Below are 20,578 nucleotides of genomic sequence, written 5' to 3' on the forward strand. Positions count from 1 at the left end.
GTCGCTGTGCGCCGCCGGTAGGATGAGGCAATCTGCATTCCGCGTTTTGGAGTGGCTTGACACTGCCGCCCCGTACAGTGTGTGTATGCATGGAAATTTTATTCCCGCTTCTAGGATGGTTGATGAATGTTAATTTTGTTCTTGAAAAATAAACCAGCTCGCGAGACATTGAGGAAGATGTACGATGACTTTTGTAGTGCCAAGTGTGCTGGCTGCTCGACGACAAGTCAAAATAAAAAGATCGTATTTAACCTCCAATGATAAACTTGTATATTTGTATTCACCATACGTATGATATCAGAGCGAAAATTCTCAGCTGCTATAGAATCGCTTTTTCTGTCTCGTTCTTTTTTGACGTAGAATTACATCTTACGGTAACACTGGGGAACAAATTGAAAAACCGAAAACATCGAGTGCTTAAAACTCTGCCAGTTTCCAACGGCTTTTTTTAATTCTTACAGCAACCAATTGAAAAGGTGTTGTGCGCAAGCATGGAAAAGTTCACTCACTAGCAATATTTCATGCAAATGTGTTCTTTGATTTATCAGTTATCGTTCAACTATTTCCACTCGCGTACAAGTTTTCCATAGAAACGCTGCTGATTGTTTTTCGCTTTTAAGAGTTCCGAATACCATAGAAGGAGACTGAATGATTCAAACACGATAGTATTTATTGTTTCCAAGTTCACTTGCATTCAACACTATCGCGAGAAGCGTTAAGATATTATCGCCAGTGATACAAAATTATGAATCCAAATGAACGTTAGATTGCGTTCAATTGTTTGCTTGCCGGAGCAAATAGGTATCATTAATGCTTACGGAAATTGTAGCATGATGCATTAGCATCTGATACTTGAAATCACCAAGAATCATCGTGGTGTATCACGGTGGAAGCACGACGTGGAGTAGCCGAATTACGCCTACAAGCAACCAACATTTGAAAGAATCATTGCGATCGCTTGAGTGCAATCGTTAAGGATTCTTTCGTGAAACACTCGCTATATGTTGCTCGCTCCGCCTAAAGCAGGCAATACTGAAACAAAATCATCAAAGAAAGCTACCATATATTTCTTTGCTCTAAGTTGTCTCTTGCAAGCTTGAGAATGTGTAACTTTTAATAGCGATGGTTTGCTAGGATTGAAAGCTTTTAAATAGCACGTTCAGAAATGATACCCGAATGATTGTTATGCGATACGAGTTTTTCCATCCTTGGTTGTGCGTACTCCAAAATGCGGTAAATTGTTATTATGTGACGATAACTATTGTACTATGGAAACATGTAGAGCTTTGGTAAATGCAATTTTCGACCAATCAGAGCTGAAAAAAGGCCGAATATCAGATAAAACTCTTAGTGTCAATCTATATCAAACTAAACAACCATTCTAAACCTTTCCTCCTTAGCACAGCCGATGCTAAAGTATACAAACGATTTGGCTTTGTAAACAATTTGTTGTTGTTGTTGTTTCGATCGCTCAATGAATCGTCTACCGGAGATATAACTCTCAGTAGTCACGTATAAAAGCTAGCATGCAGAAATTTAGTCTTCAATGTCTAACCGATAACTGTTGCAAAAGAACAATTTACTAGGAAATCGACAAATCACAGCGCGGCGATTTGAAGTATTTCGCAGGCTTCCATAGCGGACGGATCAACAAAGAAAACTGAATATTGGGAATAGGTTATGTTTCCATTTAATTCTACTACAAAAAATCGAATACCCTTTGCTGCTACATGCAACCATCATCAGTGCTTATGTGGACTGTAACCTGTAACATAACCTATTCTCAACATTCAATTCCATTCTACCAAGACGCTTAAAAAAAAAAGAGAAAATTGGCAGACCGCGCAACGGTGATTGTAGATCATCCTACATATCGCTAGATTTTAGATCAGCAGTCTGTGGGAAACACCGTCATACAGGCATATCCCCGGCTTTGTGAAAACTGAAACCAATTAAACCAACAACATTTCAATCGAAGTAGTAAAACTAAGTTTTCCACTTTTCAGTACAGTAGGAACTGTTAGCGTTATAGCAGGAAAATACAGCACCCGTGATTGGTTTACAGTCACTGTACAAAACGAGTAACGAAAAACTGTCGTTTTCGTTTAAAAGTGGCACAACTAATAAGAAATTACCGTTTACATTTCTAAGAATATTTAAAACTTCTCATTCCTCATTCAGCCTATTGCGTCTTTTAAGTATTAGAACTTTTGAAGATACCCGAAAGATAAACCGAGAATGATGCAATAAATAGATTTGAATCCAATTTCAACACATGCAAAGAAATAAAGTTCATTTATAGTGCTGTAAATAAAATTGAGTTTTACCACTACCCAGAATTTTCAACTTTTTACAATCAAAGATTTTGGGGCGCCGTTAGTAGACGAAATTCGGCAATTTCATTTAATTTTTCATCGATGCAGATTGTCATTTGCATATGACATAAGATAATTCTCGTTATTGTTATTTCGGCAGTATTTCCTATCATTTTCAGAACCTAATCAGCTACTAAGTATGCCTTAACAGCTAGCAGATGAACGAGCGCTAAACAGTATCAGGGCAATATTCTTCACACTGCAAACGATGAATTCGTAGTATGGTACTGTCTTAGAAATAGCAATAGCAGGCTTTGGAGAAAAATTATTAGAGAAGGAAGAGCTCCGCAGACGACAAAACGAGAAAGATAAAATGAAACATCTGTTTGCCGTTTTCAATAGCGGTACTGGCCGCAATGAAAAAATAAACTCACTGAAGGATTGATTGTAGCTGTAGGTCATTGGATGATTCTCGTTCTGTTGTTGTTTTGGCAGCATTTTTTGCCGTTTTTAAAACTTTATTGACTAAGTTGTTCATGACAGTTAACGGATAGACAGCAGAATATAACACGCGCGAGTTGCAGAAAAACTAATTACTACTCAAGCAAATTACTACACAATTTTTAACACAATTTCTTCTCATCTTAAATAGAGTCACAATAAGAACATATCGATCGTATTCTTAAACCTTTTGCAAGAAATACACTAGGGGTCTTCACATCGAGCTCGTATACGAATACCCAGCCGTAAACTGTGTATCTTCCATTACTCGTCAATGGAGGTGAGTATTTTTACGGCTGGGTATTTGTTTACGAGCTCGACATGAATACCCATGTTGTTTCTACGTTATTTTTGCCACAGAAAATCTCCCCGGTGTCGGCTAGGATTGAATCTAGACCAATTGGGTTGGTTGTTAGTGGATCACGCCACCCCACAGCACAGTGGGGCGACTCCATACAAAGGCTGGCCAAGCGAAAAAAATTGTCGATAAATGCGACAAAAACTTGGTATTTACATAATTTTGGGGCGCTGAATACGAATTTGGCATCCATTTTTTGTTTGGGGCCGTCCATAAAGCACGAAAGCCAATTTTAATATTTTTTTGGTCCTTTTTTCCTTTTTTATAGAATTATATGATCTTTGACCACGAGTAGTGCCACCGGACGTCCTTCCCATTGAAAAAAAAAACGAAATTTATGGACGACCCCTCGAACTAAACAAATGTTGCCTAAATATATATATATATATATATATATATATATATATATATATATATATATATATATATATATATATATATATATATATATATATATATATATATATGTTTTTAATAAACTAGAACAACATAAGTAATGCAAACTAATTACAAATTGAAAAAATCATCAACAGCATCATCATCTTTCGCTGTGATCGCTTAAATCTCGTGTTGAATTGTTTCCAGAAAATTTGAAGTTCATTATACTTATCAGCAGGAAAAATGTCTTTTGCTGCAATTTTCATTTCTTCTAGTAATTTTCGATGTTTCATTGTTTCATATATATGTTATCTTCCTAATCCGGTTTCTATGGTTGAAAGAGGACATTTAAACACATGTATAACACCAAGAATTGACAACTTACTAGACATTGAATTAGGTGGTGCCGCTGAAGTTGAAGGCTCCATAGTAAAATTCAACGAATTTATGAATTTGAAAACTAAGACACTGGAATGACACAACGTTCTAAATGAATACGAAAAGATGCGGAGGGCGACGACTGTTCTTTGTTTTTTTCTCATAAAGCAAAATGTGTGCTTTACTTTTGTATGCAAACGAGTGCGAAGCAAAAACAATATTCAAACGGGCTATTGTTGGCCGGAGTTTGATGGTATGAATTTGCTGCTAATATTTGACACTTCAATCAGTTTAACGAATTTCATGATCATAAATTGAAAAGGGCTGAATGTTTTTAGTATTGTTTTGAATTTGCAGAAAGTGATAAAGTTTGAGATAATTAAAATTTCAGATTTGTTTACTGTTTTCTTGTTCAACACTTATTTTATAAGTTTTCATTGATAAATTTTGTGATTTTTGCCCAAATTTATATTTTATCCTTACGGATTGAGTACGATATCATAAATTTTCATTAATGGGGTATCATGGTTATGATTAAAATTAATCCTGGTTGAAATTTCAACTTCAAAAATAAAAACTAAAAAAATCTGCTATCGTTTTTTTCACTAAAGTGACAATTTGCGCAGTTTTGCGCAGCAGCGGACAGTATGCATTTGAAAGCTTAAGTTTTTACCTAAATTTTGAATGTAGTCACAACCGTGGCAAACAGCGGCAACTAAACTTTTAAGCTATTTTTCTACAAAAAATCACGTTTTCTTTAATTTTTTCTAGTGTCAGGCCTACTATGACCAAATTTTACAATATCTAATGAAAAGAGTTTGTTTTGCACAATATTTACAACAACTTTTTCTTTGACGTCAAAAAAATACAAACTATCATTGAAGCTACAGAGCGTTTCAAAGTAACGTACTTTTTTTCAAGAAAAAGACAAAAACCGTCAGTTCGCCAAGCTTTGAAAAGTCATAAAAAATTCAGATTTTATGATATTGCGCCCAAATTTTGGATTTAGATACTTGAATGTTATAGCAATAAAGGAAAAATATTATGAAACAGCTAACGAAAAAAAAATTTTTTGGCTGATAACCAGCGATTCCCCACTGTGCACAGCCATCGACACCTATGTCGGCGTTGGGATCCTAACTCAGGCGTGGAGCGTGGTTGGCGGAGACATTACCAACTACGCTAGGCACCCGCCTTTGTATTGTTTTGTCTTGACTATGTTAGTGAGTATGAGAGTATTCCGCCCAACTCAATATATGTGAGTTTTTTTTTTTTTTTTTTTTTTTTTAAGGGGGGAATTTGTTAGTAGCTTAAGTATTTATGATAAATATTAGTAAATAATGAGTATGTGTGTCCAATCACAAATGGTGACTTCTCAACACTGTTAGAAATTTGTAATTTTAATTGTTAGGATTTGTTTGCTTTCGCAATTAGGACTTATCATTCGTAGGGATTTAAACCTACTTGTCAGAAAAGGGGAAGTAAACTTACAACTAACTTAATTGCTAACTTATTGGCTATAAAGAGAGCTTATCGTAGCAATTGAGGATTGCAACGATTTTTGTCGAAAATTGTTAATAATTTTATTTGACATAGTTTCTCATGGTTCAACACCAGTAAGTCTATGTAATTCGAGTGTACCAAACCAAGGAGGACGCTTCAAAATCATTTATAGAATTTTATTCTGAATCCTTTGGAGCGTTTTCTTCCTTGTTGAACAGCAACTTGACCAGATCGGTACAGCATAAAGCATTGCTGGTCTAAAAATTTGTTTGTAAATCAAAAGTTTGTTCTTTAAACAAAGTTTAGAATTCCTGTTAATGAGAGGATATAAACATCTCGTATTCAATATATGTGAGTAATTACAAGATTCATTAGACAACTAAAGAAAGACCAGAGGGGTGCGGTCCTGGAGTTCGGATATCGGTGGCTATGGGTGAATGGCCAACAGTATTCCAAACAGAGATTTATGCTATAATCGAATGTGCTAACGTTTGCTTAAGGAGAAATTACAAACATGCGATTATTTGCATTTTCTCTAATAGTCAAGCGGCGCTGAAGGCTTTATGTGCCTCCAAATGCACGTCAAAAATTGTTCGGGAGTGCGTTCTCTCTCTGCGGAGCCTGTGTCGTACGAACTCTGTCAATCTGTACTGGGTTCCAGGGCACTGCGGAATTGAAGGCAATGAAAAAGCAGACGAACTGGCCAAACAAGGTTCCACTCCTCAATTCATTGGTCCAGAACCCTTTTGTGGCATTTCAAACTGTACAATAAAAATGGAACTTAAACACTAGGAAGAACAACGGGTGACATTCAACTGGATGGCTGTCGGAGGATGTCACCAGTCAAAAAGGGTAATAACTCCAAACGCAAAAATTACAAAAAAGCTATTAGAGCTCAATAAGTGAGCGCTCTGTATCTACACAGGACTAATAACAGGGCACTGTCTGAGTAAGTATCATCTATAGAACATTGGTCGGGTTCACGACGATACTTGTCGCTTCCGTAGCATAGAAAGTGAAACCTCAGAACATCTGCTATGCAGCTGTGGTGCATTATACAGGAGCAGAATCAAATTTCTCAACAAGGGTTGCTTACAACCTAGTGAAATTTGGTCTGCTAATCCTCGGAAAGTAATTGGCTCTATTAAGCACATTATACCTGACTGGGAGCGTGACGAGGCAACCGGTCATCACTCGATCAATAGTGGGTGACAGGGTATCAAGTCTAAAAACTTTTTTAAAATGTTGGCTGTATATTTCTCCTTAAACGTGGACTTCTTCCACCAAATAAATATTCGTAAAGCTCATTTTCCCAAACTGACCATTATATTAGCGAAAAATCGTAACTAATAAACATCTAATCCGATTTAAATTATCTGCTGCCCTTCAGCTCAAAATAGTTGTCCTAAAAAAATTATAGTTTTTTAACATTCCTGTGAAATTTGGTGTCTTTAGTCATCAAATCACGTCAAAGTATCGCATGGTAATTGCTCGCCGGGTTTGTCGCTTCATCGTTATGTTTACGAGAAAATTCATATGAGTCTCTGAAAAAAGATTGGTGGCTAAGGGAACCAAAGTTCACAGGAATGGTTAAAAAGATAAAATTTTCATTTTTTTCAGTTTGAGCTTTTGGGCCACACTTATATTTAGTAGTGCAATGACACTGGTACATAGCGTGAATTTTCCAAAAAAAAAAAATTTTCACGAAATTTGTGAATAAAATTTACAAACATTTACTAATTTATACCCTATTTCGCAGAAGGAATCAACTCTGCTCTCAGTCATTCTCGGAAGTATCTAATGAAAGCAATCAAAATTATTTTGCCTATTTTTAATAATTCATGGCAATAAACTAGGACTCTTTCGTGACCTCTCGTTAGGATTCTAGGTGATTTGACTTTTTTCTTTTTACGACAGAAATCATTTTCGAATTTCGGGACCTGCTAGCCATTTATGACAACAAAGGCCTTCTTAATGTTCTTTGTTTCATTATGTCCAAATTTCGATTATCCGGAGTGAATTTTTTAGAAATACTCTGGATAGTTGAGTCCAACCTGTACTACTACCAAAAAAGTGAAGCTTTGACCGCTTTGAGGCACGTGTTCCCATGGTCCGATTGAGCTGAAATTTTGCACGAAGGCTTTTTTCGAGAAGACGAACTTTCGAACACTACTTCCAAGCAAAATTGGAGATGTCGATTTCCAAAGCCACCCTAGTATGTATGTGTGTACCACTTTTCGAACTCACTCGCTTTTCTCACAGAATACTGGGCCGATTCTCACAATCTTAGTGTCAAATGGAAAATCTAGTTGTCTTATAGGTTGCTATTGATTTTCATTGTAATTGGAATTTTGGTTTGGGCGCTATGTATCAAAATGTGAGAATCACGGAACTTCAATATCTTAGAAACTGCGTAGCCGATTTGGACCAAATAAGTGTCTGGCATCCATCCAAATCCTTAACTAGTGAATTCACGAAGATTACACTTTTGGTTCAAAAGTTACAAGAGAAAACGAGATAAATTAGAAGAAGAATTCAAATAAATAATAGATAACACCATACAATTTAGTATCATTCAAAAAGAACTAAAAATACCTTCCAAATGTAACCAGAAATATCAAAATTTTATGTTTCTATCGAAAGCATCTCAGATTTAAGTGCATCACAATAAATCATAAATCGTCGAAAAACAAAAAAAAAATCAACATTTCATATTTGTATGATTGTATCTGTGTCCATTGGCATGTTATGTATAGGGTCAATTTCCCACCCGCAAACATCATTCCGGCTACGAAAATACTCATTCTACATATGAAGGTTTCGACAACTCGAGCAGAATATAATCAATAAAATCAATTACGAAATTCAAATTTCTTTTTTGCATATTTGGTGCAATTGCGCTATTGAATTTAAAAGAATTATTATTTTGAGTAAAAAGTGTAGTTATTAGCAGTCTATTATGTTTCTTATTCCTCTGAGAATTTAGGCTTATACGCTAATCTATTTCAACAAATATTTTTTTTTTTTCATGAAAACGGCCAGCTCACACCAATAGGTTGAGTCATTCGTGTTTTTTCTTTATGATCTGAATTAACTGACATGATTTACCATGAAAAAATCTTTCTTAGACACTTTATGAGCATCTAAGCTCGTTTGTTCGTAATTTTACAGAAAAACGGACAAACGTAAAGAATATCAACGAAAACTTTTAAAAATTTGAACGCAGGTAAAATGTTCTAAGAGCATGTTTAAACTGCTAGAGTGTCTATATTACAAATTACGCAGCATGACAAATCACAAACTAACTGAATTGGGAAGTTGTTCAAAGAATTCAAATTTTAATGACAAGTTGAATACGAAGGAAAAAGAAAAACATTTTCTTAAGGAGAAGAAAAAAATCTTTTCTTCATTTTTGCAATTTTTCAAATAGTTTTTCTTTGCCATCAAAGGTTTCTGAGCTACAATGCTCTGAATAAAAGCTATGCCAAAATTCATACGCTTTTTCAGAAAATAACTCTTGAGCCTGAAAAATTTCGCCATACGCGTGAAGCAACCAAATACACGTGTAAAGTTTCATTTAAAACCAAAAAGTTCGATATTGATCGATGGTCATTTGGGAAGAACTATTTTTATTTCATGAACGCTGTTGCAATTGGCCAAGAAAAAATTCAAAGTTTATTCCACTAGTCAGTGAATACTCAATACTAACATACAATACAATACATAGTCAAAAGAAAGTTTTACGAAAACGCGCTGACGTATTGTTTTTAGTTTTTTGAAAACTTTGCTAACTGGCTGAATAAAATCTGAATATTAAATTTGACGTCAGCATGGAAAGTTACGAACAAAATGAAACTTAATATTTTCAATTCGATATAGGTACAACACTCTGATTCCTTTGTAAATCCTAACCGACTTGTTCAATTTAAAAACTGTAATTTAAGCCTGCGAAATCACATATTGCACCCAGCGAGTTCTGGCAAACAATGTTCCCGAAAGTGTCAGAACCAAGAGAGAAAACATCGTGAAGGTTAGGTTTTCTTAATGGCACCCTTCTGCACGAAATTACCGACCGAAATGATCGGTTACCAGCATCCGGTTCGTATTACCCAGCGAATGCGATGGGATGCATATTTATCGATCATTGAAAAGTAATCGCGTTCAACCGAAAGGTCTAGGTTTGCCCCATTGCTAAACCCAATTGCACTCCGACCTCTACCCAGGAGATGATATCTTGCGGTGGTAAATCAAGCGGCATGCTTGACAGGATGGTTTCCCATACACTACACATGTGTACGTTTATTGTCAATTTTCCTTTCGAGTGCTCCAAACGATCAGCAGCTACTCCCCTTCAGTGCCACCTTCATTAAATACACATTTTAAACAATTATTTAGCATAAGTACGCATTGCAGCCGGGCTGGTATGGATGGAATATTTAATCAGTAATGAACATCACACACGGCGATGCCTCCCTGCGTCGCCATCCGCCATTTTCCCAGCTAGGCTGAACATGAGCAAACATATTCAGGTAGCATTTTAACCATCACGAACAACCCGCAACCTACAGTGTGGAGTCTAAAGCGGCGCTTTATAGAGACCCGGAGTGTGGACATCGCCAGTAGCAGCTGATACAATCGCTATTTTAAACGAAACAAAATCTGATAGCGCCCAGGCAAAATAACTATCTTCCACTGTAGAGAAGCTAGCAGAATGGAAAACATATTAACATGTAAAGATGATATTTGCCCCACGCGCATCATGTCTGTACAGAAAAAATACTCTGTTAGAAAATGATTTAAGCGCGATTGAAAATGGCATATCGCATGTTTAACCTTTACAAATGACCCGCTTCTTATCGCGGCTGTTTCTTTGAGATGCAATTAGCCAGGCACCCCAATGCCAAGGGGGCAACCACGGTGGGCCATCGGAACGAGCGGAGGGAGCGTTCTTGATATCAACATGATGCTACCAGCGAAGCGACATATTGTCAGCCGGCCTGCCTCTGAGATTGTCCAGTCGTGCAATCCTCCACCCAGCATGGAATAGGTTAATGTATGTGGGTTTGTGCGATTTTCACCACTGATTCGAATTGTGTGTGCTGCTTAGTTTAGCGGGATGATTGTTGTAATTTATGCGTTCGCTACTTGCCGGTTGATTTATTGTTAGATGTTTTAAAATGTCAACGTAATCTGTTTTTCTTCCGTGAAAACGGAAAGCAACGTAAGAAACTGGATGCAGAAATCCCTTCGAAACATTTGAATTTTTAATTGCGAACTTTCTCTTTCTATATATGTCTATAGATATTGGTAACAAAAAATATCAGCATATTTTGAGACAGCAAAAACGAAGATCTGATTCACTTTCGCTTTTAAATCGGTTAAGCTGTGTGTTCAAAGTTCCAAAAAACAATTTTTTTTTAAATCGACTCTGTTTATATTTTGAATATTTTGATCATAAAATTTCTTTTAAGCTTTTTCGTGGACACTAAAAAACGGCTCGTTTAGAAGTTTTACCTTTTTGATGAAATTTTTCATAGATTCTTTGTAAATATTGCATGTTTAGTTAAAAAAGTTGAAAGTTTACTTATACAATACTAGCCCTAAAATTTTCGTTGTTCGATTTCGTTGTACGGTTTACGCGAAAAGAGCGTAGCAAAGCGAAGCCTTGGTGCTACATTCCGCAATCGAACCTATAGGTAGTAATGAAAGAACATGATTGAAGAAGCCATTTGAAGAGCTAGCTAAATGTTGTTTTATACCTAACGGATTGTGATGTATGAGCGTCATTCTTCCTGTCGTAAAACTGTCTGGTTATTGTGAGTAAATTATGCTTTGATGTAATTATGCGGATTCTTTATGGTTTTCATGTTCGTCTATCGCAGTAAAAGTTATTAGTTGCTTCATACCCAGCGTAAATTTCATGATTGCCACTGTGCAATTTTTGATTTGTTTATTAATAATAACCTATTAAATCCTAATTACTATGCCTGTAATAACTTATTTTAAAACCCTGTCTAAGGACATATCATTTATTTAATTGAATAAATCTAACGAAGTACCAGACAACAATCATGCACGCATAAAATTCCAAAAGCACCAGCTATTCCATTTCTATTAATCTACCATCAGCACGAACCGAAAACTGTTTTGCTGTCTAATAAAATCAGACTACAGATTGACCCTAATGAAACCCCGTATCACCGCGACCCGATCTATCTAGTGCCCGAGACGTCCGAGTGTCGGTTGAAAGGCTAAACACGATTACCAACCAGCAACATCTCTCGCCGTGGCCCGCTGAACTATCTAGACATTTATCACTCACTTGCCATACTAGCAAAGCGCAGAATTACCGTTGGTACAGGCCGCAACTCCATCTTTCCCCGTCCGCTTTCACCACCCGAAAGTATCGATGATCGGGCCGCACTTCTGTTCAAAGCCCCCAAAATGGTCATCAAAGTAGCTGTTGGCACATTAGCGCTATCTTCACCTGGGGACATCGACGCTGCCAGAGCAATAAACATGTGCGCAATGTTGCCTCTTTCGACTGCCAAGTGGCTCTGGCTTAGCGGAGGTCATTGCAGCTGTCCAACCGCAGACCGGTTTGACATTTGGAAATTTGACGACTCTGCAGTTTTGCATCGGTCGCAGGTCATGGGGTGCCAATTTCTTCATGGAATTGAAAACCATAGAAATGCTGTGGCACACGAAATTCAGGAGTGCAATAATTACTGTGGTAAGTTTCAAAGCACGTCATTATTCGCTGTTGTTTCACATGTAAGACACTTATCAAATTAGCACGTGACAGAATGTCGATAAAAGTCAGTTTGTAGCATCGTATGTCAATGTCCTGTGTTGGGTGCATTTGGTAGGAGCAAACAACTCACCTGATTGTTGGTGTTGAATTGATTCAGCTGCTCCTCATCTACGAATCCATTCACGCAAAACTCATTCGGCGTGCAAACCTTGTTGGCCTCGTAGCAGGGCACATTCTGCGGCACCGGATAATCATATCCGGACGAGGTGACGGTGGTCTTTTTGAAGAACGGCTGCACATTGACGCCGGTTGTGATGGTGTGACTGGTGAGACCGGTTCCGGTACGCTCCTGGGTCCTGGTGACGGTAGAACCTGCACCTGGACCTAAATTTAGTGGGGTTAGCATTCACAGGGCAGAAGGTAATAATTGATTAGAATTTTGTAAATTGTTTTACACTACAAATGTAAGTAGAAAGCGAAGCTTATCGGAAAACTTAAATTACTTGGCAGAATAGGAGAAGGCGGCAGTCCCGTTCTTGTACCGGTTACGGTAGTTCTACTAGTTGAATCAAAGGCAGAAGTAGTCGTTCCTGTGTTAGTTTGGAAAGGAGGCGGCTGTTGCTGCGTATTAGTTGAAGTAATAGCTGTGTTAGTGTTTGAGGTGGTGGCAGTATTCGTACGAATGCCAGCTGTGTTGAACTCGCTGGTTGTGGTGGTTTGACCTGGGACTGGCACCGGGGCTACACCCGTTGACGTGGTTGACGAAGTTTTCCTGAAACTGCTGGTCGTTCGTACACCTCCGGTGACCGTTGGCTGGGCTGGGGCACCTCCTTCGATTCCCGTACTTACCTGACCCGTAGAAGTGAAAGTATTGGTTCGGGTACCTCCTGCTTGAGTGGCCGTTGTTTGTCCAATTTGTCCTGCTGTCCCACCAATTCCCGTTCCGTAAGTTCTTGTTGTGGCGGTAGACGTCCTTGAAATAGTAGTTCTTCCAGCTCCAAATGTTCCAGCTGTCTGGCCCGCAGCTCCCGTTTGACTACCAACAGTTCTAGAAGCTGTAGCGCTTTGTACTGAAGCCGTAGCTCCGCCTGAAACTTGCCCGGATTGGCCAGCCGCACCAAACGTACGGCTCGCCGTTGATTGGAAATTAGACTGTGTACCTCCGAAAGCACCAGCCTGACCACCAGCAGCCCCACCGGCAACACCAGCAACACCGGCAACACCAACAACACCAGCACCGGCGCCATCCTGAGCCCCACCTGGAGGCTCCTGCACACCACCACCTATTTTAGTAGCTTTAAAAGGAGCGTCTGGCGCAACCCACCAGAAAGTAGTTTGCTTTTTCATATCATGCGGTATAACATCAGCACCATCACCACCCGGAGCCTGACGTTTGGAAATGGATTTACTCTGATACTTCGATGACGCCTGGAAGCCCTGTCCAGCCGAGATGAACTCCGGCCGGTAGTTGAGCTGCGCCGTTGCAAGCCCTATACACAACAGGCCTACGAAGGCCCTCGTTCGTAGGTTCATCTGTACGAAGGGAAACAAAAACATCATTAGTGGAATGTTAGAAAAAAAAAACTCCATTAGAAGATCGCGTGAAATTCTCGAGTGCTTCTTTGTTCCGCGGTACGTCTAAAAGTCTACACATATAATTAGCCGATTAGAAGCGTCGCCACGCTTGCACGTGAGGCGATAATTCATTTGACACGCACACATTACGAGAGGCCCGCGACACCAGCCGGCCTCCCATTGTGGATCTACTTTTTTACGCTTTGACCTTGGGCGTAAACAAACGTTCGCATGCGGCACTAATGGATCATATAAAGTTGCATAACTGGTCCTACCAGATAGACCACGGAGAACTTCAAGATTCATCGAGGATTTTTTTCAGAATTCAAACATCTAAAGGGAGCACATTAGGCTTTTTTTTTGACGTGTGAAGTGATCGCGGCCTCCACACACCTGTCCGGGACAAATTGTCTTCAAGTGGCAACAGCCGGCGACTCTTTAGGTACACCGAACTATAGCCTCTGTCACATTTGTAGTAGATTCTCTGCGATGGTCAGTTGTGTCTTCCTCTAAACATCGTAATAAAATGGCTCTCTCGATAATCGACCACCTAAGCGATTAACGCCGGGTGGACACCTGTAATGTTTCTTTAATAGGATAGGTTTGTCATCCCCGGTGTCGCCCCTAACATTGAAAACACGAGCCGTAGGTTGTCCGAAGACACACGCATACGCAACGAGGCAATCGATTAGACACCCCAAAAATAAACCAAAAATGGAAAACACGTTTCAGTTCGATCTTTCCGCGGCAGATTCGATCAGTGTGTTTGAAGTTCAGGGTCAACAGCGGATGGCCCCAGCCGTTAGTCACTTGCAATCATCTTCGTGATACAGCTGCCCACTTGAAACAAAGCTCCGGTCGCTTCGAGAGATAGCTAAGAGGAAACGAGAAAATGGAAGAAGAAGCACAGTAACAAACAATCCATCGAAAATTGAATTGTTGAAAAAAATCAAGTCGTCAACTGAATGAGCACAAGCTCTGCCTGTTTACCAACAAACTGCGTTTGAGTTGGTTGATGTCATACATCACAGACACCGCCCCAGTCGCCCACCCGCTGGGGGATGGATTGGTTGTGATGCAATATTAATACCGTTGGGGTGTCAAATTCGGGCAATCTATGAAATTGCCATTCGGTAGCGTACCCATTTCCTGTGACATTAGTTCCTGCTCGAGCCATTCAAGCATGGGCGATAACACTCGAGAAAAAAACAAGCTGCTTGCCGCTAAGCTAATAAGATCCGTTACGAAATCGAAGGTGCGTATAAATAACAAGTTCCGCAGTCACGTTAGGCCAGACTCGACGAGACGCCAATTAATTAAAATCAAACCCAAGTCAGCCAGGGCGCAACTGTTGTTTTGGAAACGGCATCCGACAAAGACCTTTTCGATTGCTTGCAATCATCATCCGCAGATCGTTCGGTTTCAAAAACCTCAATTAATCCACCTAGCGGTCAGACTCAGCCTTTCTCATTCAAACTTATTATTTGTAAAAATAGATTTACATGAATGCTTAAATCCAAAAAGGAATATTCACTCTTTTGGTTCTAAAATATTGACGTGTAATTAAAGTATAAAATATGAAATTTGACGTAATGTTAGTGCTTCAGAAATAGCGAAATATAAGAAATGACTCTTAATTTCGAACAATTCAATCACGAGCGATACCGGGAACGTTCAAATAGTACGATACCACATTTAAATCATGTTGAGGCCATATATATTGATCAAAGCTGCTATAGTGTAGAATAGTCTTTGAATTTCTTTTCTTTACAAAACTTTTGAACAGTATATCAAACTTTTTTGAAGTTTGTTATTTGTAAGTTTGAGAGATGACTCGTTTGTATGACACTAGTTATGTTCAAATAAGTCGTGTAATAGACTTTCGTTGTTTTACAAATTAAAACATAACGCTTGCTTAAGTTTTATTACAATCAAAAAAAAAGGGAACGTATGAGGAAGACCAAACTTTGAAACCACGTGTTCAATCATAATTCATCAGTTAACCCTTAACTATCCCGTTCATTCGATATCAACATTGTTCAAATCTGTTGTGTAGTTTCTAAGATAATGAAGTTTAGTGATTTTCATATTTCGATACATTACAGACGAAGTTACATTCCGATTACAGCAAAATTTCAATAGGGTGTTATGAGGCAGCTAGACCTTTCATTTGATACTAATTCTGTGGAAATCGGGTCAACCATCTCTGAGAAAAGTGAGTGAGCCCAAGTAGTCATCAGAATATGTTTCTTTTTATAGCTGGATTTCACATTTTTAAACATAACAGGAAAAGTAATAATCCGTTCGCAAAAAAATCATTAGGGTCTTATGGGGCAACAAGACTTTCCATATGACACTGATTCTATGAAAATCGGTTCAGCCATCTCTGAGAAACATGAGTGAGATTAAACAGTCTCCAGAATACGTTTCTTTCTGTAACTTCTGAACCATATGTTCAATCTTCATAAAATTCAAAAGTTGAGGGTTTTTGAGGTAGCCCGTTCATTTGGAACTAATTTTGTTCAAATCGGTTGTGTAGTTTCTGAGATATTGATGTTTCGTGATTTTTACATTTTGATGCATAACCTCTAAACTAGAAATCAGATTACAATAAAATTCAACAGGGTCTTATAGGGCAACTAAAGCTTTCATTTGCAATTGATTTCATTGAAATCGATTCAGCCATCTCTGAGAAAATCGAGTGAGATTGGAAGAGCGTTACACACACACATGCAGAAAATGTTCAGCTCGTCGAACTGAGTCGAGTGGTATACGACATTCTGCCCTTTTGAGCACTTTTATACCTTTAGTTTTTGCAGTGATTGCTATACCTTTCTAGGAGAAAGGCAAAAAGTTAAATGATAGAAATGACTTTTAATTTCAATTTCAATCCCGAGCGAGGCCGCAAACATTGAAATAGTACAATATTAAATTTAAATGATGTCGAGGCCACATATTTTGATCGTAGCTATAGTTTTAAACAGTCTGCGGGTTTCGTTTCTTTCTATAACTTTCAAACCACATGTTTAAACATTATGAAATTCATTGTTTAAGGGTTTGAAAGCCCATTTATTTGAATTCAACTATGTTCACAGCTTCTGAGATATAAGAGCGTTTTTCACATTCTGCGCAGCGCCAAAACTGAAAGTTTGTTTACAATGAAATTCAATAGCAACCTAAGCGGCAAATAGACCCTTCATTTGACACCAAGATAGAAAGAATCGGTCAGACCATCTCTGAGAAAAGTGAGTGCGGAAGAAAGGTGCACATACACACGTACACACCCACACACAAACATATACACCTATACATGCATATATGCAGAAAATGCTCGATTCGTCGAACTGAGTTGAGTAGTATCCGATTGCAATGAAATTCAATAGCAACCTATGGGGCAACTAGACCTTTCATTTGACACTAATTTTGTGAAAATCGGCTCAGCCATCACTGAGAAAAATGAGTGAGTTTAAACAACCTCAGGATAACTTTTCTTTACATAACTTTTGAACCATATGTTCAATCATAACGAAATTCAAAAGTTAAGGGTTCTGGGGGCAGCCCAATCATTTGAAACCAGTTTTATTGAAATCGGTTGTGTGGTTTCTGAGATATTGATGTTTCGTTAGTTTTACATTTTGATACATAACCTCTAAACTAAAAATCCGATTACAATAAAATTCAATAGCAACCTATGGCGCAACTAGACCTTTCATTTGCAATTAATTTTATGAAAATCGGTCCAGTCATCTCTGAGAAAAGTGAGTGAGAAAAAAAAGTTGCACATACACACACACACACACACACACACACACACACACACACACACACACACACACACACATACACACATACATACATACATACAGAAAATGCTCAGTTCGTCGAAAGGGGTCGAGTGATATATGACATTCGGCCATTGGGACCACTTTTATACCTTCGGTTTTTCCAGTGATTGCTATACCTTTCTAGGAGAAAGGCAAAACGAGTTGTACGACGAGATATCGTAAACCATGTGAGTTCGGAAGGCATATAGATCATTTCAAATGAACTTATTTGCATTTTGACCACGCTCAAAGTTCAAAATTTGCATTTTCCCCCAAGCCTGCAGGACATGGAATGAAACAATTTTAGTCAACAAAAACATAAAACCAGCAGCAAAAAGGTACAATTTTTGCTGATAGTGTTCAGCCCCAGTTCAAATTGGCGACATTGATAACCATACTCTATCTATAGTAGTCTAAAAACTGATAACCACGGGCTACGAGACGTTCTGTAGAGTCAAATATTTCGAGACCACATTTGAAAAAAAAAAGATAAATTCGAAGCGCGTCCTTCGTCAAATTAGTGTTGTGCCACGCTGCTCATAGTTCGCCACGATATGCTGTGTGTGTCATAATTAATCCCGGGGACACACGGTTGACGCTGGGCCCCTCCTCCGGTCGTTGGAAGTGGCGGCGGTGTGTCCAGTTTAAACTCGTAATATGGAATGATGAATGGCTAACAATTTGAAGGCTCGACCAAGCGTCGAAAGCAAGATTTCGATGAAGTGAAATTTTCAACAGTAGAAAATATGTGCTAGATAGATAGATTGTCACAAAATTCTATTCTATTTGGTGAAAAGTGGAGATATATTAAAGAAAAGTTGAGGTTTCCACACGATATATTCACTTCCCTACCACATATATGAAAAAAGGAAGACGGAACGAATCCAAGTTTTGTAATGCCAGAGAATTGGCATAGTATCGATCACATTTTTTGGAAAAAATACCGCTGCTGTAGTAAAAGACTAACGTGATCTGTACGGTTGCGTACGGTTTTCGTTGCAAATTTTATTCACAGTTTTAAGTTAGGATATTTATATGCCGCATAGCCAACATTTTTCAAATATATTGATTATTAACAGTTTTTCTCTACTTTTGATTTGAACTGACGTAACCATAGCTCTATTTTTGAATCTTTTTTTTTTTGTTTCTGCCTAAACTCTACCCCTGCTTTAAAATAAAATGTTGACCTGACCAGAAATATCAATAAACAGTATTGAGATTCTAGTGACTTGTAAACTAACAAACCTGCGGAATTCAATTTACGAAATTTATTAAGCGCTATTCTGCCGTGAAACGCATATCAGTCCCATCTGCATTCTCGCCGATTATGAGTTATGCTTTTCAAAATGAATATTTAAAAATATAGTTTGCTCTCTAAAATTAAAAAAAAATATCAGGTCAGTTTGTCTCATCTAAAAAGTAATCGCTCACCAGTCCCATAATGGATATTATGAACAATAACGTTTGTACTCAACGTTTAAATTGTTTTTTCAATAATATTTAGTTCTTCTTCGGGATTTTAGGTAAAACTACACGAAAAGAAAATTATAAGTTATCAAGAATAGCCAGATCAAAAATAAAACAATCTTCAACAGATCTAACGAGGACACTTTGCACAATATGTATTAAAAAATATTTTGACAATTTCAAAATTATTTACTTTCAGCAACTTTGATAACTGTGAACAACAACAAACTGATTCAGTCACAATCAGCGAAGGAAAAAAAATCACCTCTAGCGATTAATGAATACATATAAAACAAGCCAAAGATGCGTTGACATCGTCGTTAGTATGCGAAAAACAAAACATCGGTGCTGGTGCACTCTCTTTGCTTTCCTCTTTACGATATATTTCTATTGATTAGTGTACACCACAACACGTGGTTCTCAATGTGCACAACTCGGTATATGAAGTTATTCGTCTCTGTTACACAGAGCGATCAGATATTGTTATATCCTTATTCTTTTGACTCATGAATATGATTTTTTGTCGGAAAAAGAAAGAAAATGACAGTGTATGCTCTCCTACTCTCGCTTAAACTCAACCGCTGCCGAAATACTCCCTTCCCCCACACTTTCCCTCTCACCGCACCACACCACTGCTGCTGTTCAGGCGACATGATATTCTCCTGTTGCTATCCTTTCTTCTCCTAACTACCGGCCTATGGAGAGACAAACGCAACGATCGAATCGCTTCTCAGAGCTGATGTGGTCTAGTCATGTGTTTGTTTTCTCACAGAAACCTATGCACCATATCATCATTTCATTATGGGTTGAGAGGATTCAAGTTTAGTCACTTCGCGAAGTGCACATGTGATGAATAAACGACGATGGCATCATATTCGTTTCGTTTCCATCACTCACAATAGTCGTGAAGAATGGGACTAATAGGCGATTATTTTACAATTGTCGCTATTTTCTCCATTAGATGATTTCGCAGATGGGACTGACATGCGTTTCACAGCAGTATTGTTCTCGATTGCTGTACGGTGAAGTGCCAGCAAAGTAGAGATGGTCGGGTTTCGGGATAAATGAGAATTATTTTTCGTGCATTAGTATTTCGACATACCAAATAAAATTTTTCGAACGTTGGAGAATGGTATAACTGGAAATAAAAGAGTGACTTATGTATTATGTCAGTGCGCGATTTGACCTCGGTGCAATTTTTCGAAGGTTGGAAAATGACATAACTAGAAATAAGAAAGTCACACCTTTATTTCCAGTTATATCATTCTCCAACGTTCGAAAAAAATATTATGTCAGAGCGGATATTGCACTCGATCTGACCATGAAGCGTTTATGCGATAATTGAATGAATATTGGAAAAGCAGTAATCGGCATTTTTCAAGGCTACTACATGTATTTGGAAGAGCATAATGAATGGTTATTATTAAACTGCAACTGTGTTTGATGCTGCTGCAAATGTGTGCAGTGTGATGTTTATTACGACTTATTGATACTGTGCATAACCGGCAGTGTATACAATACAAAT

General features: G+C 38.1%; 2 protein-coding genes across 4 annotated transcripts in view; one reads left to right on the forward strand and one right to left on the reverse strand.

Moving 5' to 3' along the window:
* Positions 1 to 20,578, reverse strand: part of LOC129727421 (inactive serine protease scarface-like) — a 126,238-nt gene that overhangs the window by 89,637 nt on the left and 16,023 nt on the right. For 2 of the 3 annotated variants that reach the window (XM_055685249.1, XM_055685248.1), the window contains exons 2-3: positions 12,691 to 13,720; positions 12,318 to 12,571 (exon numbers count right to left, since the gene is read on the reverse strand). In XM_055685249.1, coding sequence (XP_055541224.1) covers positions 12,318 to 12,571; positions 12,691 to 13,720 — 1,284 coding nt within the window. The remainder of the gene's footprint in view (positions 1 to 12,317; positions 12,572 to 12,690; positions 13,721 to 20,578) is intronic. The other variant, XM_055685251.1, reaches the window with a different exon arrangement.
* The window catches only part of LOC129727437 (NADH dehydrogenase [ubiquinone] 1 alpha subcomplex subunit 13), a 510,282-nt gene that overhangs the window by 251 nt on the left and 489,453 nt on the right, over positions 1 to 20,578 (forward strand). The window lies entirely within an intron of this gene.

The sequence above is a fragment of the Wyeomyia smithii genome, chromosome 3, assembly GCF_029784165.1.
Source record: "Wyeomyia smithii strain HCP4-BCI-WySm-NY-G18 chromosome 3, ASM2978416v1, whole genome shotgun sequence".
NCBI lineage: Eukaryota > Metazoa > Arthropoda > Insecta > Diptera > Culicidae > Wyeomyia > Wyeomyia smithii.